The sequence below is a fragment of the Gekko japonicus genome, unplaced genomic scaffold, assembly GCF_001447785.1.
Source record: "Gekko japonicus isolate JY-2015 unplaced genomic scaffold, Gekko_japonicus_V1.1 scaffold896, whole genome shotgun sequence".
Taxonomy (NCBI): Eukaryota; Metazoa; Chordata; class Lepidosauria; order Squamata; family Gekkonidae; genus Gekko; species Gekko japonicus.
The window spans coordinates 627,950-654,565 of NW_015162504.1; the positions used below are offsets into that span (position 1 = coordinate 627,950).

Genomic DNA, 26,616 nt, shown 5'->3' on the forward strand with positions numbered 1-26,616 from the left:
ACTGTTATGAATAAGTACTTTGTATTAAACTTTTCCAGATGTTCTCTCTGCACGTACCAGGAGGATGGCAACTAGGCATGTTGAAAGTACACAACTTCTGATATGCATGGTCACCATGTCGTCTGGACAATGTATTTTGCATTTGTGTATGGCTCAAGTGGTTAAGACGCTGAACTGCAGGCTGTGGAAGGTCAGTAGTTCAGCAGTTCGAGACCTGAGTGTGCCGCAAGACGGAGTGAGCTCCCGTCTCTAGTTCCAGCAACTGCCAACCTAGCAGTTCGAAAACAAGAACGTGCAAGTAGATAAATAGGTACCACTTCAGTGGGAAGGTAACAGCGTTCCGTGCACCTTGGTGTTTAGTTATGCCGGCCACATGACCACGGAAACGTCTTCGGGCAGCGCTGGCTCTTCGGCGTTGAAACGGAGATGAGCACCGCAACCCTAGAGTCGGATTCGACTGGCTTTCGAGCAAGGGAACCTTTACCTTTACCTATGGCTTCGTTACATGGGAAACCAAACGCTGGATTTTCTAGGGTTCCCGGTATGCATGGATATAAATTCTGGAAAGGGATTTTGACTTGCTAAGTCATCCACTGATGCTTCCTTTGCAGTTGCATAGTCAATAGGTACTTGAGAACTTTGGCACTATTCTTTGTTCCTTCCTGCAAAGAAGTTAGATAGGTAGCACACCATTCTGGGCATTTTTAGTGGTATCCTTCCTTTTGTGAACAGAATGCTCAAATGAGGTGAGAGCAACAGCCTTTTAACTCTCCTTCAGGAGACCCTGTGTAGTAATGTTACTTCAGAGGGCTTTCATCAGATTCTTGGATCTATTCTAGGCTATGCTAATGCTGCTGGATTAGCAGATATGCTTTAATTTTACTGGAATATTTAATGTTATTGTTATTTCATGAATGTTTTTGGATAGTGCATGCAAACCACCTTCAGCTTCAAGGGAAGATCTATGAATGCTTTTAATTAATGTAAATAATAAGTAAACACTACTTTTCTCTCTTTAAAGGTACAGAAGCCTTCTCAGGGTCTGGCAACCCATCAACTCACTGTATACTTTTTCAATGTCTTTTTTCTTAATTTTGCTTTAGTACAGTAGTTGAAAAATTGTAAAAGCTCCTAGGCCTCAAGAGTTCTTCAGAATAAATTATTATTAAATTTATACACTATAGTGCAACAATGTGACATTCTTTAATAGTGTTATAATTTCTTAAAACTAATCCACCCCACCCTCCCTCCTTATTGCTTCATATAAGCTGGCAGGAGACCACCAAGAGGCAACTCACACAGTTACCCCCCCCTCCCTCTCTCTGCAGTTCGAAGTGCCTTTGCCTGTGAAAAATGGTTGTATGAACCATCAGCTGCATGCTCAGGCCACAGATGAGCACACTGCCTTCCAAAATGGGCTGACCACATCTGGGTTAATGCTGGGAGATATCCACTGGCTATTGTTACTTGGCCATGCAGGTAAAATATGGACAAAAGACCATCTTAGGAGGGGGAAGAAGAGGAAGAAGTCTTGCCTTGTGCAAAATAAACATGAAAACTGGCCCTTGATCTTTCCACTTGAGCTGACAGTTTAAACTATGGGTTGATGTTGACTACTAGTGTTAAATTATGCAATCACCCTTTTTGTTTCTACCATGGTTTGGATTTCTTGAGAGTATAAGATAGTTTTCAGCATTTGAGAAAGATAGGAAGAGACACCTCCCACTGGTGGCTGGTGGGTCCTGGCAGCCCTAGGAGAGAAGAGTAATACCAGTGCAACAGTTCCTTCAATGAACTGTAGCATAAAAAATTCAATGAACTGTAGCATAAAAAATACCCAATGTAGATATTAACAAAAAGACAGATTAAGAATTAGTTAGCCTGGCATTCCAATGTGCATGCAGATTTCCTTTTACCTACCCAACACAGATTTCTTCTTATACGAAGCAGGCCGGTCATACAGAGACCTTTGGATGTCGGAATATTTTGACCTGTCTTTCCTTTCTAACATGGGCACATACTGAGTTGTTTCCGCTTGTTTCATATCCATATATTCACCATTATTTTCAAAAGACAGGATCACATAACTGAAATAAAAAGCACAGTAGCAGTGTCAAGGAGCTATTACATGGTGGGGTTTAGGAGTCTCAGTACACCACACTCCGTTCTATATTCCTCGATTGCTGTACAAATACTGATAACACGGTCCCTTCTCCGTGGAGTTCAAGATAAAGATCAAGCAGCAAAGTGCTTCTTTGCCGTGCCTCCATGTTCACTCTCAGTGACTTTCTGTTGTTCCCAAACTTTTTGAGGAATCATAAAGAATTTACTCTCCATTCCTCCATGCCATGGGAAGCCTTGCTAATGAGGAGAAAGACAAATCAAAACAACCCTAGAGATCCTGTGCCTCAAAATCTCTGAAGCCAACCTTGCTGTTTGGGGAAGTTTGGATGACTAGGGCTCTTGTTAATCTCAACTGTAGTGTTTGTTTATTGAAGTCAAAGACCATAATACAGCGAAAAGGGTTAATGTAACAGCTATCGGAATAAAATAATATATCTTGTGGCAGTGTATGTTATAAAACACTAAAACATTAAAATATTTACAAACTCCAATACAATTCAGATAACATCAAACCCAGCCCGTTAATTATAGTCCCTCCACTGTCTCCTCATACAATAGGCTAACCGACCAAATTTAGCCACCATACGAGTTATATTCGGATTTTTATCTGCCAACATAATTGAGAGGCGAGTCTAATCTCAACCGAAGCTCAGCTGAATGGAAGATTCATTTGGTGAAAGTGGACTGCCTCTCTGGTCTTTCTAGCGAAATAAGCCTTATTGATGTCACTTGATATGACTTCCAAGAATGCACGTGTAGTATCAGAGTCTTATACTCTGCAGCAAGACAGAGGTTATTCCCGGGAAGCGAGATGCACATGAGGCATTACATCACAAAAGCTCTGCATTCCATCCCTGTTCCAATGGCATCCATGCATGTCACTTGAATGCAAGTCGTTTGAGGTATGTGTTACTGGAATCTGCACATTTACTACTGTTCTGCGGCTCATAATACATTTCCAGGCAGTGCAGAATGATGAAAAAGGCCTTCCTCTAAATCAGTTGAGGCTCAGGGGACAGAGACTGGATGAACCCCAGCGAGGAGGAGATAAGTGCCTTGGTTTTAAAAAAAAACCCTTCACTGTGCTGGCTGACATGTACTGGCATTTCAGGCCCCAGTACTGATTACCTGCCACAATGCAGATTTACTGGCTGGACTGGGAGCGGGGAATGAATGGCTGGCACCTATGCCCGGGAGCCAGCTGTGCCCACTCAAGCAATGCACCTATATTGTAATAAACTGTTATAATGAGATTTTAACTAATGGGCAGCATTGCAGGACAAGTCTGCTGTATTGACCTCACATTGGGTGAAGACAGGCCTAACTGAAATACAGATTCCTCCCAGCCTCGTAAGTGAAATGACTGCTCTTATTTATTTTCTATAAATATTAATATAAATATTTATATGCTGCCTCTCCCCAAGGATCAAGGTAGGGAGGTGTGCCTGACAGAAGTACAAGCCCGTTAGTCAAACCCTAGCAAGATTGGCATTCTGGCTCTCCCCCATATACTCAAGGCAGACTGCCCCTCTTTTTAATTTAAATTTTAATCTTTTTTAATTTTTAAGAGCACCTCTTGGTGTGTTTTTTAATACATCCACCCGCTCAGTTATCACCATGGTGATTTAAGGAAAGAAATAAACTTTCCTCTTAAGTACAAAAAAAAATGTCTACTGGAATTGGAGGAAAAAGTTTCTGGTAACCTTCACTTGGGACCTGCCCATCAGAAGCACAGTGTGCGACTTGGATCCTCCCCCCGGTTTTTAATTCTGGAGAGGAATAGGTATACCGTGAGCTGAATGCAGAGGAGGCACTTCCAGATTGGACTCCCTGCACTAAAAAATCATATGCATCTTCATCTTCCCACCTCATAACTCTAGCATAACATTCTGCACATCACTGCCATTAGCATTAGGGTCACTGTCTCATTCATGTGCATATTTGGGTATATGATTCATGTGAACAAATAATTGCAGGGTCAAGCAATGACTTAAAAAAAACCCCAGCTTACCTCCTATTACTTTCATCAACTGAATTCATCCCAAAGATGTCCAGATCTTTCTTGAATTTTTCAGGATTTCGGCTCAGAAAGTTGTCTCTGTTTTTATGCAGGTAGTTCACCAAATCTCCATAAAAGCAGTATTCCGTAATGATATAAATTGGACCTAATGCAGGAGGAAAAAAGTAACATCATTTTGCTGGGGCTGGCTCCAAAGGACAGTGAAATCGGGCCGGTTCCAGGCCCTGTCACCACCCTAAGGCCCACGTGCCTCGACAGTACGACCAGCCTCACTTTGCAGAGAGCACAGAAGAAGCTCAAATCTCATGTGAGAAGAGTTTTTGATTTTTTACATCCCATCTCTTTAAGGTTAAGGTGCGGGGTCTATTGAAACTCCTTGCATAACAGATATCCAAATTCTGAAACTGGCACTACATTTGTATTAGTCTCTCCCCATGGCTAGCAGTGGCAATGATCCTCCCTTCATTAAGCCCTATCCAAACACTAAAAAACACTATCATGAAGACGAGCTAAGACTATCTAGATCAAGCCATTGCAACTCATGACCCACTGAGCAAATGCAGTCCATCAGTCTTCAATTGTAACTTGTCAGGTTTGTTGTGGTCCCTGGGAGACAAAAAGGCCCCAGAATGTTTACTGAACCCCTAACTGATTTCCATACATGGGCTGCATTTGACCTGATTGGTCAAAAGTTGAGGTGGTTGTTAATCTAGGGCCCCGGTCACTTGGAGAATTTGCCGTGCGAAAGGCACGAATGTCAGGCAGATTTTCGGGGCACGATCACACCGCAATATCTGGGAAGCGAAGCACACCCGTGGCCAACCCGTGCCGTCCCGCCGAAGATGCGGAGTTAAAAAGTACCAAGGAAAGTGCACTAGTATCCGGAAAACACGTGACACAGGCAGGCATCTGATTGCGGGAGCGCTAGTATCCCATGGCATTCGGCACCTGTCCTCGTCCCGTCGCAAACCAGATGTTTTTCGTAAGCACATGCGCACAAACACGAAACTGAAAGCAGGGCTGCTCCGTGGAACTGTGCATGCGCACAAATGCAAAACGCTTGTGTGATCGCGCTACGCCGCTTCTTTGCCATGCAGCAGCATTGCCGTGTGATCGTCAGCTAACAGCCTAAGCACGGAGACTCGGGGGACCATGTGATCGGGCTACAGTGCTTTATTTTGCTCCGGGGGGAGAACAGCCCCCCCCCCCGCCTTATCTGGCCCGTATGACCGGGGCCTAGATGCAACAAAGTGGCTGCAAAAGGGAGACATTTAGATACTTCGTACAAATAATTACAGAACAATTATGACGGCATAGATCTCAAGAAATACCTGGTCTAGTGACCTCCATTTCATGTGAAGAATTAGGCTGTATCGTACCCAAATTATTCTTTGTCTAACCATATGCAGGGCAGTGGGGCAAAACAAGCTGCTCATCTAAGGAATTTAGTGTGACCACACAACAGTCATAGTCACATCAATTATTTCTTAATGTATTGTTTACAATGCTATCAACCCCCGTTTAAGCATATTTAAGGCTCATCTGTTTGCATGAATGTTAACTGTAGACATAATGCTGTTCTTTGAAAATTATAACAAAATTTAAAGAGCTCAGCCCTGGTTTGGCTACTCCCTTAATTATTATGTGTGGAACTGGAAGGCAGATCACTAACATGTGATGGTCACTGTAGGCCTTCATTATGCTGCAAGGCAAGAATGGGTGTGACAGAATAAAGAAGAGGAGGAGGAGGAGGAGGAGGAGAGGTGGAGGAGGAGATTGGATTTATACCCCGCCCTTCACTCAGAGTCTCAGAGCATCTTACAAACTCCTTTCCCTTCCTTTCCCCACAACAGACGGCCTGTGGAGTAGATGGGGCTCAGAGAGCTCTGAGAGACCTGCTCTTTAGAGAATAGCTCTGAAAGAACTTGTGACTGACCCAAGGTTACACCAGCAGCTGTGTGTGGAGGAGCAGGGAATTAAACTCAGTTCTCCCAGATTAGAGTCCGTGTTCCTAATCACTACACCAAACTGGCTGTCATTGACCAGGTTTTTCATGCATTCTGTCCCAACAGTCTTCCTTACTACAGTTTCCATCCCACAAGGCTTTTGTCCACACAGGTTCCATGATTCCCTGCATAGCCTTTTTGGGTGGTCCGAGGAGACATCTTCCTTCCTTTTTCAGCAGTGAAAAAGCTGGTTCAATCCAACCCAATCTACTTACCAAAAAAACCTCCCCAAAACCCACCCCACTTACCGTATTTTTTGGACCATAAGACTCACTTTTTCTTCCAAAAAAAGTGGGAGGAAAAGTGAGTGCGTCTTATGGACCGAAGGTTTAGAATATTTTTCCCCCTGTTTTCCTCCTTTAAAAACTAGGTGCGTCTTAAGGTCAGGTGCGTCTTATGGTCCGATTGAAACCATACTTTAGCTTTGAGCAGTGCCACTGAGAATGTGTTTGCCAGAGGGATAGACACAAAATTGCTTCATCTTTCCCCTTTATGTATTGCTATACTTTGATCTGCAGTAAATGGAAAAGATTGCAGGTGACTTCATGGTTGCTGTATCCTGGAACAGTAGAAGCTGGCTCTGCTGTGCTTCACTTTACTCCAGATCATTTAAGATAATAACAGCTATCTTTATTGATTTTATCCTATTTTCCATTTCCCAGACTTTGAGGCAGGCTTACAACATAAGTTTTGAAATGCTTTATATTAAAAAGCGTATACAACTCCTTAAAACAATTTAAATTAGAACACCAAAACTGCATTTATAACCACTTTTTAATTGCTATAGGCTTGTCTAAAGCAATGGCCCCTACCAAGCTCGTAAGTACCAAAAAGGAGATACGATGCTTTATTTCTTTTATCAGCTCATTCCAAACCCTTGGGGACTCCTGAAAAGCTCCTGTTCGCATCCTGATTTTCCTTTAGCAGAATTCTGCTTACTGATCTCAGTGGACTGAAATGGGATGGGAGTAGTTAAAAAAAAAAAAAAGAACTACCACTGAAGTATGCATGTTCTAGAGCAAGTTTGGTGTAGTGTTTAAGTGTGCGGACTCTAATCTGGGAGAACTGGGTTTGATTTCTCCACTCCTCCACTTGCAGCTGCTGGATGACCTTGGGCAAGCCATAGTTCTGACAAGAGCTGTCCTTGAAAAGAGCAGTTCTTGAAAGAGCTCTCTCAGCCCCACCTACCTCCCAAGGTGTCTGTTGTGGGGAGGGGGAGGGAAAGGGGTTTGTAAGCTGCTCTGAAAGTCCGAGTGAAGGGCGGGGTATAAATCCAATCTCTTCCTCTTCTTCTTCTAGGCAGGAAATGCCAAAAACCAAGCATCTTGAATTGTGCCTAGAAGCTCACTGCCTTCTTGAACTGAAGGTTAGCAGGCAACTGTACATCCCTACATCTAGCATGTGGACTTCACTTCCATGTTTTGAAGGCATGAAAGGACTGCTAAACAAAACCTACCTGATTTTGTACATGCTCCTAACAGGTTCACAATGTTCAAGTGGGGCCCAAGGTGGGTCATTATCTTCAATTCAGACATGAGAGCCTGTTTTTCACTGGATCTTGCTGTGGCTGTTGAAAACAACAAGCAGAGAAGCTAATTAGAACTATGAATGCCTTTTAATGCTAACAGCAAAGTACAGGTAAGATCAAATGATAATACATTATGCTCAGTGTGATGTCATGTCCAATATTTCCTTAAGCTAGGATTTTTCTGAAATGTACTTATTTATTGGGGGGGGATCCCTCTAGAAAGCAAATGATCCATTTGTTCGTGGACCTTTACTTTGCAGACTGAGTCAGTTCCTGAACCAGATTGTTAACATTAATCTAAGTTCAGAGAAACCAGTTTGAACTCACTTGGAACTGGCCTCATTTTGCTTCATAGCACCACATTTTAAGCCCATGCTATAGTTTTATAGTTTCAGATTTTCTCAGCTCTGCTGGTATCTGAGTCAAGACCATTCATTTATAAGCTTGTGATTTCTTCCAAACTTTAACACACACCACAAACACTCAATAACAGGCATTTCCACACAGGTTGTTTCCCCACATTCAATGCTTTTAGGAAGCAGGTGTTTTCCTGCTTTCCCACAGCATCGTTGTACATTTGTGCACCTTTAGAGGTTTCCCTGAATTTTCTCCAATCTTTCTCATACCCACTTTGCTTGGAAGTTTTGGGAAAGATCACATTAAAGCGTGGATGACTGGAGGGTGTGTGTGAAATACAAAAATTCAGATTTCCCGTCACATGGCAGCCATTTTCCCTGTCCCTGTCCTCGTGGTAGTAATTTCTTCCCCACATGGCAGCCATTTCCCCTGTCCCTGTCCTCGTGGTAGTCATTTTTCCCTAGCTACCAAGGGCTTCTTTTTTCAAATCAGCACTAAAGTATCACTATATACCAGTGTAATGATAGGTGTAGCAGGTTATCTGAATTTTCAGCTTTCCTTTTTTTTAAAAAAAGTAAAACTTTAGCTCCTTCTGTTGAGGAGATAAAAGGAAAAGGGAATATCTTCACAAGGGAAGAGGACAGAGACTTATTTCTTAAAAGAAAAAAAGAAACCTTGGGATTCAGAGAACCAATGGCGCCTGTTGTTACAACAATATATTAAGATGATGATAGTCTAGTGCCCCCTTTTTAATTGCAAAGGCCCTGGTGGCCCAAGGAAGGGGTATGGCCACTTGTGAAAGATTGGGGCAGGAAAAACCTGCCATATGGAACCCCTGTTGCTGCCACACTTTATCATCAGATGCAACAGCAATGTGGAAACCACAAATTCCTGTCCCCATGCAGAAGTCTCCAATGTCTTGCAGTGCTGCACTTCCCGTGCATGCATGAACCAATTTGGATCAAAGCCATGGTGTATAGGGGGGTGGGGGCTTAGATGTTCCCCCTCACCAATTTCCTGACCTGAAATGCCCATGGGGGGTGTTATTTACTTTGCAGGAAAACTTAATCTGTCACCCATCCATTTCATGTACATAATTAAATCCAGATTATATAATACAATGGGGCAAACTGGAGCTCCATGGAGCTCTTCCAGGTCAGGAAAATCACACAGTAGAAAGTCTAAGCTCCTTCTCCCCACACACCATTGCCCTACTCTGAATCAGCCTCTCCCCCCATACCTGGGAAGCACAGAATTTAAATTGTGGCCCTCAGCTCAACCCAATGACACCTCCAAGGGAAATGTAGTGTTTAGTTAGACCCTTAAGATTATTCTAAACAGAACAGACATGATCTAAATTAACTGTTCATATGTATACATGAAAATAAGGACTTGTTTTGCAGTTTTCACCACTGTAACTCTCACAGCCAAGAAGGCAAGTCACTATTCGGCTTTGTATATGGCTCGCCTTGTCTGCTATGGGAGCTTTGAAAGCAAACCCTACCAAAAAAACCCCTCCAGTAGTATGTACGAGTCCCTTGTACACATATAAAAGGATTCTTTGAATGGTGTCCATTCAGGGCTTTTTTTGTAGAAAAAGCCCAGCAGGAACTCATTAGCATAATAGGCAACACCCAACAGCAGAAACTCATTAGTATATTAGGCCACACCCCTGACAGCACAGCTCATTAGCATATTAGGCCACACACCATGCCTTCCCTTGGCTAGCCTGGGCAAGCTGGCCCTTGGAGGGGAAGGGAGGCAGTTTAAACTACCTTCCCCTGGCTTGCCTGGGCGCCCCACGGCTGCGGGGTGCCCAGGCAAGCCCCCCCTTGGGCAGGCCAGGGAAGGCACAGGGAGGCATTTAAATGCTGCCACCCATCCTTCTAGGGCCTGCCAACCTCAGAGTCACCGGTGGGGGGGTGTCGCTCTCCAGGCCTTCCCTCTGTAGTCACGCAGGCAGAGGTTTTGGCTGTAGTGGGTGTGACCCACTCTGAAGCCAGCCAAAACTCCGTTCCTGTGCGTTCCTTCCCAAAAATAGCCCTGTGTCCATTTATGTGGAAGTAAGTTCTGCTAAAGCTAATGGAATTTGCTTCCCAGCGAATGTGCTTATAACTGAAGCACTATCCTTGGTCTGACTCAGTTAATAAACTCAGGGCTGTTTTTGGGCAGGAACGCACAGGAACGGAGTTCCGGCTGGCTCCTGAGTTGGCCACGCCCAGCAGGAACTCATTAGCATAATAGGCCACACCCAACAGCAGGAACTCATTAGGATTGGCTACATTAGGGGTGTGTGGCCTAACATGCAAAGGAGTTCCTGCTACAAAAAAAGCCCTGGGTTTTGACAACAAACAAGGTAAACAGAATAAGGGAAAGGTGGGTGTGGCTGGATGACCACACTTCTGGTAACATGGGGGTGTGGCCTAATGTCCTAATGAGCTGTGCTGTCAGGGGTGTGGCCTAATATGCTAATGAGTTTCTGCTATTGGGTGTGGCCTATTATGCTAATGAGTTCCTGCTGGGCTTTTTCTACAAAAAGAGCCCTGAATAAACTGATCAATCAATTAAAGTATGATAGAACGTAGGTCCTATTTTCAGAGGCAAAAGGGGCCTATAAGAGTGTACATCTTGCTGGAATCCAATGCAGCATCACAACGGAGAAGCCCATGGTGGGGGAAGTAGCCTGCCAATTAATCATGCTTTCCAAGTCCCAATACAAACATTCACATGTTGGGAAAGATGACAGATAACAGCACTTACGCTTCAGCATTTTTACAGCCACTTTCATCACTGGCTGAGATCGGCTCAATCCATAGGCAGTTCCTTCAACTACTTTCCCAAAAGCTCCGGAGCCCAGGATCCGGCCTGCAGACAACAGATTGCTATCATTCACTGAGAGGCAACACCATATCTTATGTTGCTGCTTTACTTGCTGCTTTATGTCTTGCTGTCGGGATATGCTGGAGAGTGAACCCAGTGAGCCCATTTGCTCTGCTCATTAAAATATTGTCGCCCTTGGTTTATTCAAAGCTAACTCCAGCCAGCATGGTGTAGTGGTTAAGAGGGGTGGACTCTAATCTGGAGAACCAGGTTTGATTCCCTGCTCCTCCACATGGAGCCCGCTGGTGACCTTGGGCAAGTCACAGTTCTCTCAGAACTCTCTCAGCCCCACCTACCTCACAGGGTGCCTGTTGTGGGGAGAGGAAGGGGAGGCAATTGTAAGCCTCTCTGAGACTCCTTCGGGTAGTGAAGAGTGGGATATAAAACCAACTCTTCTTCTTCTCCAGTGAAACAAGGGGAGTAAAGACTGTTTGCATGGGAAATTTAGGCGTAGACCAGAATCCAAAGTTGGGTGGTTTCCAAAACAGAATTGCCAAATCCTGTCTTCTGATAGAAACAGAAAGCGCTGATAAGAAATGTATGCCGATCTAGAATGAAGCAGCAAATGGAAATCTCTGGGTTCTAACCTGACACACTTGCAATTCTCAATAGTCTTCCAAAGGTCTCTGTAGGAATTAAATGATCATGTCTGGTGCAACTGTCCAGGCAATCCCAAAAGAATGGCTGCAGAAATTAAAGGCACATCTATACTGCATGTTTAAACCATTGCATAAACCACTTTATATGTTCTGATACCCATCCAAGGAACTGTAGTTCAATGAACCATTATTCAGCTAGCAGTTTGAAACCAAGGAGTAGTACCCCAAACCTCCTACACTACAATTTCCAGAGTGATATGGCTGAAGACATGAGAACAGTGGCTATTAGCCACAAGGTATAGATAGGAACTCATCTCGGTCTGGGGCAAGTGATGCTCTGTATTCTTGGTGCTTGGGGAAGGCAACAGTGGGAGGGGCTTCTAGTGTCCTGGCCCCACTGCTGGACTTCCTGATGGCACCTGGTATTTTTGGCCACCGTGTGACAGAGTGTTAGACTGGATGGGCCATTGGCTTGATGTATCATTGGCTTCTCTTAGGTTCTTATGTTCTAACTAAACTGGCTTCAGCACAGGTTACATTTACAGTGATGGCTCAACCCTTCCAGTTTATCTAGGACTCAAGAAATTTCAGTTTGATGTCTAGCAAATCACTAGCTCTTGTGGCTATAGAGAATCCCCTGAAAGGCAGCTCAGAGAGTAAGTTAGTGGCACTTCCTCTGGCCAGAGAAGTGGAACTCTCTCACGGGACAGGCTGCAGTCCTTCCCAAGGTACCCATCTGCTTCATCAGTACAGTTCCTGTTTCCTGTGTTAATCAGCATTGGTACCAATCTTGCCTTTGTACAACTAGATCCGATCATAAATGTTAAAAATAGAACGCTTTCTCCTTGTACCAATGTAAGTGTACAAACCAAGCCCTCTAAACCTGAGATGATCCTAGCCTGAATGTTTCCCCCATAAAACTATCTGACTCAGATACTACAAAGTTCACTTCCTGATTAAAAGTTGTCATCAGGCATCTTGTGACAGAACCCTTTCCCCCTTGGAGCATCCAGGATGGGGCAACGCTTCCTGTGACTTTTCAAGCCCACGCCAACACGCTGAGCTTAAACCCAGGCTCCAAAGTCCTCCTGTGGCTGAAGGTCTGCACGCCACATGGCAGGATGCAGCCCCTAGATTTATATGGCAACAGGCATGTAATCCCATCATATAGAAAGCCACGTGGCAGAGAGAAAAGCTCTCCGTTAGCTTGCTCTTTAACATGCTGGCTTTGTGTGTGTAAAGAATGATTGCCATTGGGAAGCATCCCCCCCACACACACACACACTCCAGCAATTGGAAACAATACAGTCCAAGAACAGTTTCACCACTTCTTCAGCTGTTAACTGGGCTACTTTCACTACCCAAGAGCTACAGCAGTTACAGTACTCAAAACTCTTCTTTCACTTAAGGAAACACCATAAAAAAGCATAAAACTAACGAGTTATGGAATGGCCAGCTCTCTATGCACTCGGCTTCATTCTGCCACCCCAAGTGCAACGAGGGTAGAATTTTCCCCCAGTGATTAAAAATCAACAGCTTTTGGGGGTTGATTTATGCCCCATATGCTTTCCTGTTTACAGGGTGGAAATGTAGGGGCAATTCACACAATACCAAGTCTTCAGGGTCACCTTGTTGACTTTCTATCATGTGACTCAGCCATACAAGTGGCTGTTACTATGGGGGCTGTTTGCTAATGTACAGTTGTCAGTTTCCGAAAAGGACAAATGATGACGACGACTAGATTGCCTTTCTCACCGAGACTCAAGGCGGTGACTCAGCCATACAAGTGGCTGTTACTTTGGGGGCTGTTTGCTAATGTACAGGTGTCAGTTTCCGAAAAGGACAAATGATGATGACGACGACGATTAGATTGCCTTTCTCACTGAGACTCAAGGTGGATTGCAAAATATGATAAAAACAATCCGATCAGCAAAGGTCTCTAGTGAACTAACAATGCAGCGATAAAGTTGTAAAGCCTGCACATTCTACCCAAAAAGAAGAAGAAGATAATACCACTGGAGCAGTCACACACACACCCAAAAAAAATACTGAAAACCATTAATAATTACAAATAAGTGTAATATGTACCAAGATTTGCAACAACAAAAAAGCCGTACCATCTTTCGTTGTGCCTCTTTTAAGCTATGGTGAAGTGCAGAAGGATGTTATGTACGCGGGCCGCCACCAGGGGCCCGCGGCACAGGCAAGAGCTTGGATCCGAGAACAATGGAAACTTCGGATCCTGGATCCCCCAGCCCCAACCAATAGCTACTTTGGCGGGACATTCAAACCCTCCAATGGGAATGGGGGGTGCTGGGTGGATATGTATATAGTTGGCCCTGTAGGGCTGTTAGAGTTAGTCTTTGTCTGTGTTAAGTACAAGAAACGTGTGCTAAGCATGTCGTCGTCCGCGTCCTCCATGCGGCGAACCCAGTACTTTTCAAAGGATTTTACTGTTTGAAATGCTAATACAAATCAAGCTGCTCCCGACTACAGAGCTCATTAATGGAGCTGCCAGTTACCATTTTGAGCTAAAACTGAAGTAATTTTCTCATGCTGTAAACCAGTCTTTTAACAGATTAGTATCACAAAGGAATATATGTCAACAAAATGCAGTGCGCATTCAACAGAGCTGAAGTGGCACGTTACTCATGCATTTACTCATAAATGAGAATGTTTTATTAAAGTTTACTTGAAAACTTGTGCTAGTGAGTCAGAGAGGAACATCGCTGCCTCATCCCTTGGTTTTAATTACTGTTTCATGTACATAATTAAATCCAGATTGTATAATACACTTTTATGGTGTGGTTGGATTCCCTCTTAAACCAAGTGGATTGAATTAAGTACTATTTTTCCTGAACCATAATCCTTCCAATACATGTGTTTGAGAAAGAACCACAAGCATTTCTCTATTACGGGAATCATCCCGTTTTATATCAGGAGGAGTAGTACATGGAATGACACATTTAAAAAATATTCTTTCTTGTGTACATTCTGAAGATTCTTGTGAGATAAATATGGCATCATTAAAATGACCGACGGGAAAGAGAAGCATGTGGAAGACAAGGGTGAGATATTTTTATTTTTAGCTTCAAACTGTTTGTAATTTCCTAATGGTGTGTTATGCTTGCCCGGGATCAATGTTCATGGGATGGAACTCACAGGGTGCTGGGGATCTCAGACCTGACCCGTGAACTGTGGCACAGTCATATATTACTGGGGACTGCAGTAGCATGCAGGAGATGTTTCCACCCCCTTCCCCTTCACTATTAACCCAAACAGAAATGAGCTATTTGGAATCTGGAGTTATCTGCCCCAGTGCAGAAAACCCCAGGGCCATATTCTCTTCTGCAACAAGCCAAATAGTGCCTTCCCCAGACTGTTTCTGTTTGAGGTAACAGTGTGGGGGACGAAGTCTAAAGCGCCTTCAGCATGCAACCACATCCTGAGTGGAGCAGAAACAGAATATTCGAGGAAGGGAGGACCAACATGCAAGGAACACACAAGTTCTTAAGCATTCTTTGAACTCTCTGTGTATCCCAACCCCCAGAGTCTCCAGCCAGTTGCCAATGCTCAGCAGACAATGCCCCCCCCCATTTTGTCAAAATTCCATGATTGGAATGCAATGAGTGCTCATCAGACCAGGAGGTTCTTCCCTCTTTGGTTCATCTACAAAGTAATATTTTTTCTGTATACCTGGAGACATCCCAAATTTTGCTACTCTGGGGATTGTCATAGTGTAGTGTAGTGTAGTGTAGTGTAGTGTAGTGTAGTGTAGTGTAGTGTAGTGTAGTGTAGTGTAGCAATCCCTGAACAAATGGAATAAGATGAAGACACACTCCCCAGCTGGAGTCAAATGGGGTCAAAATGGATTCACCAGAACAGCAATTCTATGTGTCTTCCATTGCTTTTTAAAAATGCCCTCTCCAAGCCCTCCCCCTGCCCCAAAGCTGCTGCACAACTCGGAGAGTGAACTCAGAAGGCATTTAAAGAGACTGTGGTCTCTTTAAATGCCTTCTCCTAGCTGTGCTGCAATAAAAGTCAAATAATATTAGCTTTTATTCAGGCTCAGCTATATCGGTAGCCGAATCAGATTCTCCAATCTGTATCCAGCTTTTAACCTCCCACCCCCACCCCAATACCAGTAAGGTATTTTTTCAGGTTTTTCCCCTTTTCGGATAAACCGAATGCACACCCCTCATATTGACTTCCATATGCAATGAATAAGAATCCTATTTTTTGCAAATGAAGGCGACATCTTACGGTCCTTACCCAGCACTAATCCATCCCTGGGAAACTCCCATCTTGAGTCATAGGGTAGCTGCATGGGATCCACATAAATGTACTCATGGCCATCGGGGCTGATGGACTCAATAACTCTCCATCTTATTTCGTATCTTGGCTTCTGTGGTGCAAAAAACAAACAAACCACAATATGGCACATGTTAGCTTCATCCCTACTGCCTAAGTGAATGGCCTCTCTCTGAAAGAAGCTTGTTTCCAAATTACCTGTTTCCATATGATTACCAGGACGATCAACGAAATGATTGCAATCACTAGCAACACAAGGACTGCAGCGGCCACCGTCAGTTCAGATCTTAAAGCTGTAGGAAAAAGGAAAATATGTAGCTTAGGTTTTCCATCTTCAGCAGATGGGGTGGGAATGCATCTCAAGGATACACGAGAAATACCGACATCGTTGTTGTTTTTTTAATTAAAAGAAAGCGAAGCAGAATCTCTATTGGCTTTTCTTTTAAAGGACATGGACACTGAACGAGCTGCTAACAGATATTGTCAAAGAAAGCCAGTCAGATTGAGCCTGCGGGAATTACTTAGCTTGAAGAAAGTCTTACTGTCAAAGACGTAGGCCTCATGAGCTCAAAAAACAAAGAAGTATCCCAGAACAAAAACTCTCGGAGAATCATGCCTATATCCATGTTCACTCTCGTTTATTTACTTTGTTTATAACTGGGACTGCTTATCTCTATTTTAAAAAGGAGATTACAAAGTGAAGTGGTTTGGAGTCTCTTAGGTTGGATCCCATGGCCAGATCTGTTCTGCTCATCTTGGTGCCTTCCTCTGGCACGAGACACCTTCCCCTGAAGCAGAGCCTCCTGAGCCAATGGGAAAGGGCATTGTGCTGGAGGGAGGCACTACTGTTAGCAGAACAGATCCAAGGAATCCAGCTTGGCACCTCAGCACCTCTGTGGAGCGGCAGGAGCAAAATGGGGAGGGAAATCAGTGTCACGCCAATGCTGTGTGACATCAGATCTGGAAGTGATGTCATGGCATCAGTACCATGACAATTCCATTGCCCCCACCTGCAGAATCACTGGCCGGTCACCAGTGCTCGGCTGGCAACCCCAGATCCAACCCATTGATTCTCAAGTGACATTAAGCGTGAGCATAAGAGTCTCAAAAGGACTTACAAGCGCTCAGCTCTTATTTGCTTGCATTCATCATTTAATTAGCATCTGCTGCTTCCTGCCCATTTTGAGATTAAAGATCCATATGATACCAGTATTTCCTCTGTACATCGCTCCCCTCCCCCATGGATGACAGTTGTGGGAAATCAGATTTGTGGGGGAGGGGAGCAGGAAATAACACGGGTCCCCATACTTCACATAACTCTCCAGCTATTCCAGTCCTTGATATTCTACTAAATATTTTTTTTTGGGGGGAGGACAAAAGAAAGTGCAATCATAAACAGAGTGACCCCCTCCCTTCTAAGTCCACTGAGGTCAATGTTTCTAAATTTAGAAGGTTTAACTATTATTGTAGCATAATCTTTCATAGACTTGAGCAGCAAAATGAATCCTTAGTCAACAATGTTTTCCATACACAGAAAAGAGGAAGAAAACGTTGCGAACAATGAGTTATGAAACCTAGTTATAAAACAGCGGTCATTCAGAGCAATTTATATGTAGAATAATAGAATCTCAGAGTTGGGAGGGGCCATACAATCTAGTCCAACCCCCTGCTCAATGCAGGATCAGCCTAGAGCATCCCTGACAAGTGTTCATCCAGCCACTGCTTAAAGACTGTCAGTGAGGGGGAGCTCACCACCTCCCTAGGCAGCTGATTCCACTGGTGCACAACTCTTACAGTAAAAACGTTTTCCCTAATATCCAGCCGGCACCTTCCCACCCTTAATTTAAACCCATTATTGAGAGTCCTCTCCTCTGCTGCCAACAGAAACAGCTCCCTGCCCTTCTCTAAGTGAGAGCCCTTCAAATACTTAAAGAGAGCAATCATGTCCCCCCTCAACCTCCTCTTCTCCAGACTGAATATTCCCAAGTCCCTCAGCCTTTCCTCAGAGGGCTTGGTCTCCAAGTAACTGCAATTTACTCAGGTCAGTATATTAACGCATTAAAAACATTGCTTTGGTCTCTGTTTTTTCCCCTTCTATAGCCTTAAATACAGCAATATTACTAATTATGTTCAGTCTAAAGAACCTCAATGATCTATGTAATATATCGCTTATAGGTCCTCTTCCAAACCTTCTAAATCCATACCAGAAGCATCATGCTTTATTGCATTCTGTCCAGTCTATTTTTAAAGCTGTATTCTTAGGGAAATGGCTATGACATTCAGCTGCATACATCGGTTCAAATAGGATTGGATCGGCTGGAGGAGATGACAGTAGCAGTCCTAAGATGTACACAAAGGCTAGAATCCTAAGAATGCTTTCCGGGGAGTATGCCCTACTAAATAAAGTGGGATTTACTTCTGAGTAGACCTACTTAGGCTTCCTCTCAAGTTGACTTACTAGGTGCCACAAGCTTCAGTTCTCGTGTAACGGTACCAAGGTCGTTCCTTGCCATGCATCGAACGGCCAATGTCTCTTCCACTTTCTGAAAGGTCACCTGGCTCTCAACTGCGTTTTTCTCATCAAGGTGAGCATCCATAGTAATATCTGAGATATTGTTAGTCAGAAGTGTCCATGAGCTTTCATTGCTGCATCTGGAGATGAGCAAGTGCAAATAGAGTGAGGATTGTCCTGAACATTAATCTTCTTTCATTTGTACAAGAAACCACATAGAGCTACTTTCTGTATAGAAGAGCATATTTCTTATGAAACATCAAATTTCCCCCCTCTCTGAAGGTTTCACAAGTTCCTCATCCTTATTACAGGCTTGCAGGAGGGGGGGGGGTGTCTACAAATGAAATAAATAAATAAATATCCTTAAAGTTCTTGCAAAGATTACCAGGAGTCAGAACAATGTTTCTGCTGTACCCACATCTGGACTTGGATCCAATGAAGTATTTCCAAAGATGGGATGTTTCCTGCCCACGAAGTGTGATTTTTCTCACCTCTGCCTTCCTGCTGCAGCCCCAAATACCCTCAGAGCAGGGGTAGCACGGGGACATTTGGGGCTGTAGTGGCAGGTAGGCTTGCCAGGTTGGCAGGCAACCTCCCACCCCACCCCCACCCCCTGGGCTCCTGCTTGGTTAGAGAAAGGGCAAGAGTGTACCACAAACCTGTGACAGCTCTCTTGGGTAAGTGATCAGAAGTGACATTTGTGGGATCAAGTCACACTGGTTTCATGAGTCTCTGCACCCCACCAGAAGCTCCCAGGGATTGCCAACAAAGGGTGGGCAATACTAGTGGTGGGAGGTGAGAAAGTTGTGCTCTGTACGTGGAAATCGTTGCATCCATGGAAACCCTTCAGTGGATCCAAGGCCTTGATAGTCTTCTAGCTTTAGTTTCCTTCCGTCTAGCATAAACTAGTTTTGATAAGTTTATCAAGCAACTGCCCAGAGATTATTAAGAATTGTTCAATAAAAAAAAACAATTTACAGCTGGTTGGACATAAATAATACCACACATTGAGAACACAGCTGCATCCATTAGAATCAGAAGAGGAATTTTATTCACTTAAGTCAGATCACCCCACACCAAATATTTTAAAATCTACAATTTGCAAAGAGTTTGGACCAAACCATAAAGCTGGTGCTATTCAAAGGAGATCAGCTTTGAACAGTCTTACCTTTTGATGTCCTTGCAAACCAGCCATTCCACATCTGGAAGGGGCGTCCCTTTTGCCAAGCATTTCACTGTCTGCACAGCTGAGCCTTGATGAATATCCACCAGGTCCTGAATTATAGCTGGAACTGGAAAGGATAAGTTTATGAGACCCCTGCTGTGCTAAAGAGACCGGTCAGTATCAAATGACTGGCAGATTCAATCATTCCTTTGAGGGCATCAAAACTTTTTGAGTGCAGTCGGTAGGCTCTAGTCCAGTGGCATTGTGGGAAAATCTCAGCTGAGCTTCGGCCTTCACAATTACTTTTACTCATTGAACTCAAGAGTAAAAATACATGCAGTGAGGATGATAGTTTGTCTTCAGTGGGAATTAGGAATTAATTGACTTCAATAAGAATTAGATGTCAGGGTTGTCACACCAAATGAGGAAAAAATTGAAGTGGTTTGGAAACAACCCCCCCTCCCAAAGTGGAATATAAAGACAAGAGAGTATGAACATAGCAGCCCAGCCGTTGTACCTGTGGAATATGTTTACACATGAAAATAATTCCCCAAATTTAATCAAGCCATTGTTTTATGGAGGGCCTCTATGGTAATAAGCAATCGTACTGCCATGCAAATGTGTAATAAAGTTTGGAATCTTTCAAACTGTCCCACATTTCTCACATGATTGGATATTCATCTGTATTAATAATTTATTGCTGATGACACTGAGCGGGCAGATATTTCGTAGCTAGAATCTTATTTGACAGAATGGTTGACCTTCCCTGCTTATTCTCCATAACTTTTCAGATTTTACAATACCATATGCTGTACATGTATTTTGAAAAAATAAAACAGAATGCTCTGTGAGGTATTTTTAAAAAGAAATTCACCTTACTGTTTTTTTAATCAAGAAACAGTGCCCCGAGAACTCTGAAGCTATGGTTGCTTTGTGTATTATAAAGGGAAGAGGGGATGTTTCCACAGTTTTGATTTTACTGTGTAAAGTCAACCTTTGGGTGATTCCCCCCCCTTTTTTATTCCAGGGAGGTGGTCACATGGGCACAATGGAGGCACCAACCTTGACAATATATAATTTAAAATATATACAACATACAAAGTGTCCACCCCACTAACCACATTTGTGTTTTGTTTTTTAAAAACCAAGGAAGTGGCGACCAATTGCTGTAGTAGTGCATGGAAAGACAGGTAACTAAAATTGTCTTGGCAAGAAAATGTGTTCGTAACTAGGTGTGGAGGAGCATTATTTACTGATTTGTTTGAAAAACTTCCACACATTTTCCATGTAGTAAACTGGTGGCCTGTATTCATTTTGAGTCTGCCTCCAACTGCTGGGATGTCTTCACAGACTGGACACCAGGCATGGGGAAATCTGTCTTATTCTCTTCAGCCACAATGGAGTGGTCTGAAGGCACATAACACTTAAGCCAAACGTTGCCTGGATAAGACCCCATTTACAAATCATATGTAAGCTCCTCTGAGCTACTCGGAGAACAACACGTTTCAAGCACAATAAACGAAGTAGATGAAGAAGAAGAGTTGGTTTTTATACCTCGCTTTTCACTACCCGAAGGAGTCTCAAAGCGGCTTACAATTGCCTTCCTTTCCTCTCCCCACAACAGACACCCTGTGAGGTGGGGGGGGGCTGAGAGAGCTCTGAGAGAACTGCTCTTGAGAGAACTGCTCTGAGTGAACTGTGACTGCCCCAAGGTCACCCAGCTGGCTACATGTGGAGGAGGAGTGGGGAATCGCACCTGGTTCTCCAGATTAGAGTCTGCTGCTCCTAACCACTATACCACATTGGCTCTCAAAAACAAATGATAGTACATAAACAGGAGCAGGCATCTGTATGAATTCCTTCCTTCAAAAAAAACATATTTTTAAAAAAACCTGGAAAATGTTGGCCAACATCAGTTCTCCACTCATCGTCAATTTTGCACTACAATTCCCTACTCCTTTTATGCACTCCTTCCTCTCTCCAAATTAAATTCATGTGGAAGGAACGATTTCTGTCGGCCAGGCACAACAGATGTCTAAGTATGTCAACATCTGGGGTTGAAATAACTTCCAAAGTATCTTTCATGGACAGTGAGTTTGCTTCTAGGTGATTCGATGTGAGAAGTATTGTTTGTATCGGGTGCTGTCTCCTGAGATAATACGAACACTGAAAACAGTCATTACAAGGACGGATCTGTGGAAGAAATAACCTTGCTCTAAGCTGCAACTGTGCACATATTTTGGCCTAATGTACACAAAAGGAATGACAAAACTGTTCCTGTACTGAATTGTTTCAGATTGCAGGTAGCTGTGATGGGGAAATCACACTAGTAAGTGTGCTCCCTTGAAAAAAACCTCCCTGCACAGAGAAAACTAGATGCACGAGTGTGTTTAGTGTTCAAGGGTTCTAGCTCACCCTTTTCCCTGATCTACTGGCTTCCTGTGCACAGCAAATTATTCTCACGTGTGCCTGTTTGACATGCAGCCTCTTATAAATCCCACTGAGAGTCATCATGATATAGCAGATGGAGAGCTGGACTTGAACGAGGAATCAAATTCCTGTGTAGGTATGAACATTTCCACATTTTAGCCTCTCGACAACTCTGTGACGTAGGGGGCACTAAGAGCGAATGACTGGCTGAAGGTGACCCAAAGTGCAGTTCTAAGCAGAGTTACCGCCTACCACACACACACACACACATAGAGCAAGTCCACTGAAGTCAATGGACATACAAGGGTGTAAGTCTGTTTAGGATGGCACAGTCAGTGAGTTTCATGGCTAAGGATTTTAACGTAGGTTTCTCTGGTCCAAGTCTAGCATTGTGTCCACCATAACTCAGTAGTCTACATCTGGTAGCTAGTGCTAGAGATGCCAGCCTCCAGGTGGGACCTGGGGATCCCCTGGAATTACAGTTCATCTCCAGACTACAGAGATCAGTTCCCCAGGAGAAAATGGATGCTTTGGAGCACTGGTTCTCAAAGTGGGCAACACCCCTCCGGGGGGTGCTGGAACAATCCAGGTGCAGATCCACAAACTGCATCTTTTTGTCCACTTCTTGAAGGTAGATTTCCAGGGGGGCGCTGAGTAATTTTTTTTCTGAAAAGGGGGCGGTAGGCCAAATAAGTTTGGGAACCTCTGCTTTTGGAGGGTGGGCTCTATGGCATTGTGCCCCACTGAGGTCCCTGTCCTCCCCAGGCTCCATCCTCAAATCTCCAGGAGTTTCCCTACCTGGATCTGGCAACCCTACCCCCTCATCCCCCGCCAATGAACAGGGAGGACCTAGCAACCCTATGATGGATTGTGAGTGACATGTTTAAATATATTCCAATCTCCATAATATCAGTTTCACTTCTACCTCTCTATTGTAATTTAACATGGATCGTAGCCATTTTATAGTCTTACCTTGGACAAGCAGAGAGAAAGTATATCTTTGAATTTCATCTTCATTCTGTGCTATAACAGTATAATTCCCATTGTCTTCTTCCTTGGCACGAATTAGTTTTAACACACTTCGGTACCTGTGAAAACAAAACACCACGTTAACTCTTGCAAAATATCACAAAAGTCTCATTCTAAGCAACACCAAGAGCCCTACTGGAAGCAAGAACAACTCACTACAATGAAATGCCACCATTTTGAAATTGCCTTTCTCCCGGAAACACACACTTTCAGAGGACATTAATCCTATATTGTGGAATGAAATTTAGTGGAATCAAGTGAGAAAGATTATCATCATCTGAAAGGAAAGGATGAATACTCCCCTTTCTGTGCTATCCTAAACAGAGTCTAAATCTAAATTCATGGAAGTCGGTGGGCTTAGAAGGGCGTACCTCTGCTGTGGATGGCACCACTGGAAAACTGATGCTAAGACAAGGGAATTGACCACTCTGCCAAGGTGATGTAGAATATGCCTCACTGTCCAATGAGGTTGCTAAGCCAATCAAAATGGCAATTGAACTCTCTAAAGCTGAGTGAATCATGCAAGAGTTCAAGACGCCCAATGTGGTGTGCAGGTCTTGCTGCCCCATTTTGAAAGAGGAGAGCGGAAAAGTTGAGGAGGATGCTGCATGCTGGCTCTCCTCTGAAGGGAATGCTGTGCTGGTCAAGGAGTAAAAAAGTAAAGGTTCCCTTGCTCAAAAGCCAGTCGAATCCGACTCTAGGGTTGCGGTGCTCATCTCCGTTTCAAAGCCGAAGAGCCAGCACTGTCTGAAGACGTTTCCGTGGTCATGTGACCGGCATGACCAAGGCGCACGGAACGCTGTTACCTTCCCACTGAAGTGGTACCTATTTATCTACTTGCAATTTCTTGCTTTCGAACTGCTAGGTTGGCAGGAGCTGGAACTAGAGATGGGAGCTCACTCCATCATGCGGCACTCAGGTCTCGAACTGCTGAACTACAGACCTTCCACAGCCTGCAGTTCAGCGTCTTAACCACTTGAGCCACCGCAGCTCCGGTCAAGGAGTAGGGGCAACATTATACTTTGCTTGGGATGACAAAGTACCTTGAAACGGCCCTGTAACAGAAAGGTAGTGAATCGGCCATAGTAGCTCTGCTCAGCTAGTGAGATATGACGCACTGAGGAAAGAAACTAAAAATTATGCTCAAAGACAGAGGAGAATCAGCCCAGAAGGGATTTTCACAGAGATATGAAATAATGTTGCAGAGTTTCCAAAGGAGAGAACAATCGATATCAGTCACTGGAAAACGTGGACAATTGATAGAAGCACGTCTCCCCCACAAACATGTATCTGTTTTTGCCAGGTTAAGTGTTATGGCTTTCCTCTAAAGAATCTTGGGAACTCTGGTTTCATAAGAGTGATGTGGCTTCTCTGTTAAACCGAGGGTTTTCTTCTGTGGTCATTTTAAAAGACTTTCTTTTATTTTCCAATTGCAGGCACTTGGGGCTGCTTTTTCAAGGAGGTGAATGGAGGGAAGGCTTCAACAATCTCGTTTCCTGATGCTTTCTGGATCGAAGGAAAGCCATCCTACTGCTTGTACCCTACTGAGGAAAGAATAGGGGTACTCATAAGAGTCCCCCAAAGAAGGCAGAAGCAGCAATTCAAGGAGAAAACAGCGGGGAAAGAAAGGGTTTAGCCATTCTCCTCATTGAAAAGGGAAAGGGTTTAGCCATTCTCCTCATTGAAAAAGCAGACTACATCTGGAAAGGAAAAAAAGGTCTTTTATAATGAATATAAAAGAAAATGTAACATGGAGTTTGACTCTTCGTCTCCCTCACAGCTGTACTGTTCCCATGATGCCCTGTCAAGAAAGAAAGATCGTTAAAAGCAGTTTACCTCTGCAGTGTCAATCAATGCTCCCTCTAAGCTGTGGAGTCTTGTGAGCAAAGATTCTGCTTTGTGAGCTACTGGCATTAAAGCTGTGAGCGAGCGATTTGGCTACTGCATAAGTCAGTTTGCTCTGGAGCCATCCTTCCTGAATGCAGACAATAATGTCTGAGCTGGAGGCTAAAAAACTGAGCTAGCTCACACTAACTCAGCTTAGAGGGAACACGGGTGTCAATATAACCCAAAGAAAAGTCTCGACCTGGATAGACCAGGCAAGCCCAATCTCATCAGATCTTGGAAGCAAATCAAGGCCAACCTGGGTAAGGAATACCAGGGCCAGGACTTAGGAGCTGCCGCCTCTCTGAAACGTCCAAACCCCGTTAGGGGCTGCCAGAAGTCAACCATGACTTCCAGGCACACAAACATACATACACACAGAAAATTATACACACACACATACACAAGAAAGAGTAGACAAGAGACTACGCTGTGGAAAAAGACTTGATTTACTCCCCCACCCACCCCCAGATTTTGACTCACAGAGAACAGAACTGTTAACACATCTACAAATTCCTTGGCAAGCATTTCTTACCTTGTTTCATTAATCTGCTTGGAACTAGTGACAATCTCGGTGAGATTCTCAATCAGAGTCACATTGTTCTTCAGCCAGAGCATTCTGGGAGCTGGGTATGCATAGACATCAAGTACGAAGTTTTTCACTCCATGTAGATTGACGTCTTCCAGGAGGCTAAAATGGGGCTCCAAGCGAATGAACCCTTTATCTGGGAAACAATAAACATTTCCATAAGTATCAGTAATGGGCCATTGTCTTGGTAAACTGGGAATCATGTGGAAACAAGAAACAAATTGTACCATAAACTGTGATTACTATTTTCTGGGTTTTTGTAACATCATTGATCACATGTTGGGCGGCACACTCATAATTTCCAGTGTCTTCTACTGAAGCATTGGGGATGTTCAAGGTATATACCAGCTTCTGGGATGGAATTTTGATGTCTTCCACTGTGATCGTGCCTTTGTTCTTCTGCATTTAGAAAAGGGGCAAAACAAATCTTTGTTGAACAAGTTAGAAATGCAGCAAATAATCCGGCACTCTGGTGAACCCTTCTTTGCCTCCCTGCACACTAATGTCTTCAGAGGTAGCACAGCTTCCAGTTCCTTTCTTTATCTGAGATCTGATGGGCAGAAGAAGAGTAGGTATTTATACCCTGCTTTTCTCTAATTTAAGGTGTCTTGAAACAGCTTGCACTTTCCCTTCCTCTCCCCACAGCAGGCACCTTGTGAGGCAGGTGGGGCTGAGAGAGTTCTGAGAAAACTGTGACTGGCCCAAGGTCACCCAGTAGGTTTCATGTGGAAGAGCAGGGAATCAAACTCAGTTCTCCAGATTACAGCCCCACACTCTTAACCACTACACCATGATGGCAGGGGTAGACTTCCCAACAGTGATGCCTGTTCTCTGAAATTCAACATAAGCCTCCTCAGATGGTGAGAGACAATGGGGAAGGGGCTTTATGAAAATTGCCAAGGGCCACGCAAAAAGAACAAAACATTTTCACAATCAGTTTTGTATAGGTCACATAATAAATGAAACTTCAGTTGGGGTTGTCCCATAACATAAGCTGTAACCTTAAGAAATTTTACTGTAAATAAGCTCCAGTGAACAACATAGGACTTACTTCCAAGTAGACATACCTAGAATTGTTCCCATCTGGTGGCTATGGGGGAAAACAAGATTTCCCCAGCAATGATGACTGGACAATATGTTTCTGGTGCTCGAGTGGACTGGTAAGACCTTATCAAAGGAATG

At 43.8% G+C, this 26,616-nt stretch overlaps 1 protein-coding gene across 1 annotated transcript in view; it reads right to left on the minus strand.

Annotated features, from left to right (window-relative positions):
* The window catches only part of PDGFRA (platelet derived growth factor receptor alpha), a 52,376-nt gene that overhangs the window by 11,291 nt on the left and 14,469 nt on the right, over positions 1–26,616 (minus strand). The window contains exons 4-15 of the mRNA XM_015406118.1: positions 25,662–25,833; positions 25,381–25,570; positions 22,905–23,020; positions 19,506–19,629; positions 18,284–18,477; positions 16,024–16,118; positions 15,787–15,919; positions 10,796–10,900; positions 7,607–7,717; positions 4,136–4,289; positions 1,921–2,087; positions 58–71 (exon numbers count right to left, since the gene is read on the minus strand). Coding sequence (XP_015261604.1) covers positions 58–71; positions 1,921–2,087; positions 4,136–4,289; positions 7,607–7,717; positions 10,796–10,900; positions 15,787–15,919; positions 16,024–16,118; positions 18,284–18,477; positions 19,506–19,629; positions 22,905–23,020; positions 25,381–25,570; positions 25,662–25,833 — 1,575 coding nt within the window. The remainder of the gene's footprint in view (positions 1–57; positions 72–1,920; positions 2,088–4,135; positions 4,290–7,606; positions 7,718–10,795; positions 10,901–15,786; positions 15,920–16,023; positions 16,119–18,283; positions 18,478–19,505; positions 19,630–22,904; positions 23,021–25,380; positions 25,571–25,661; positions 25,834–26,616) is intronic.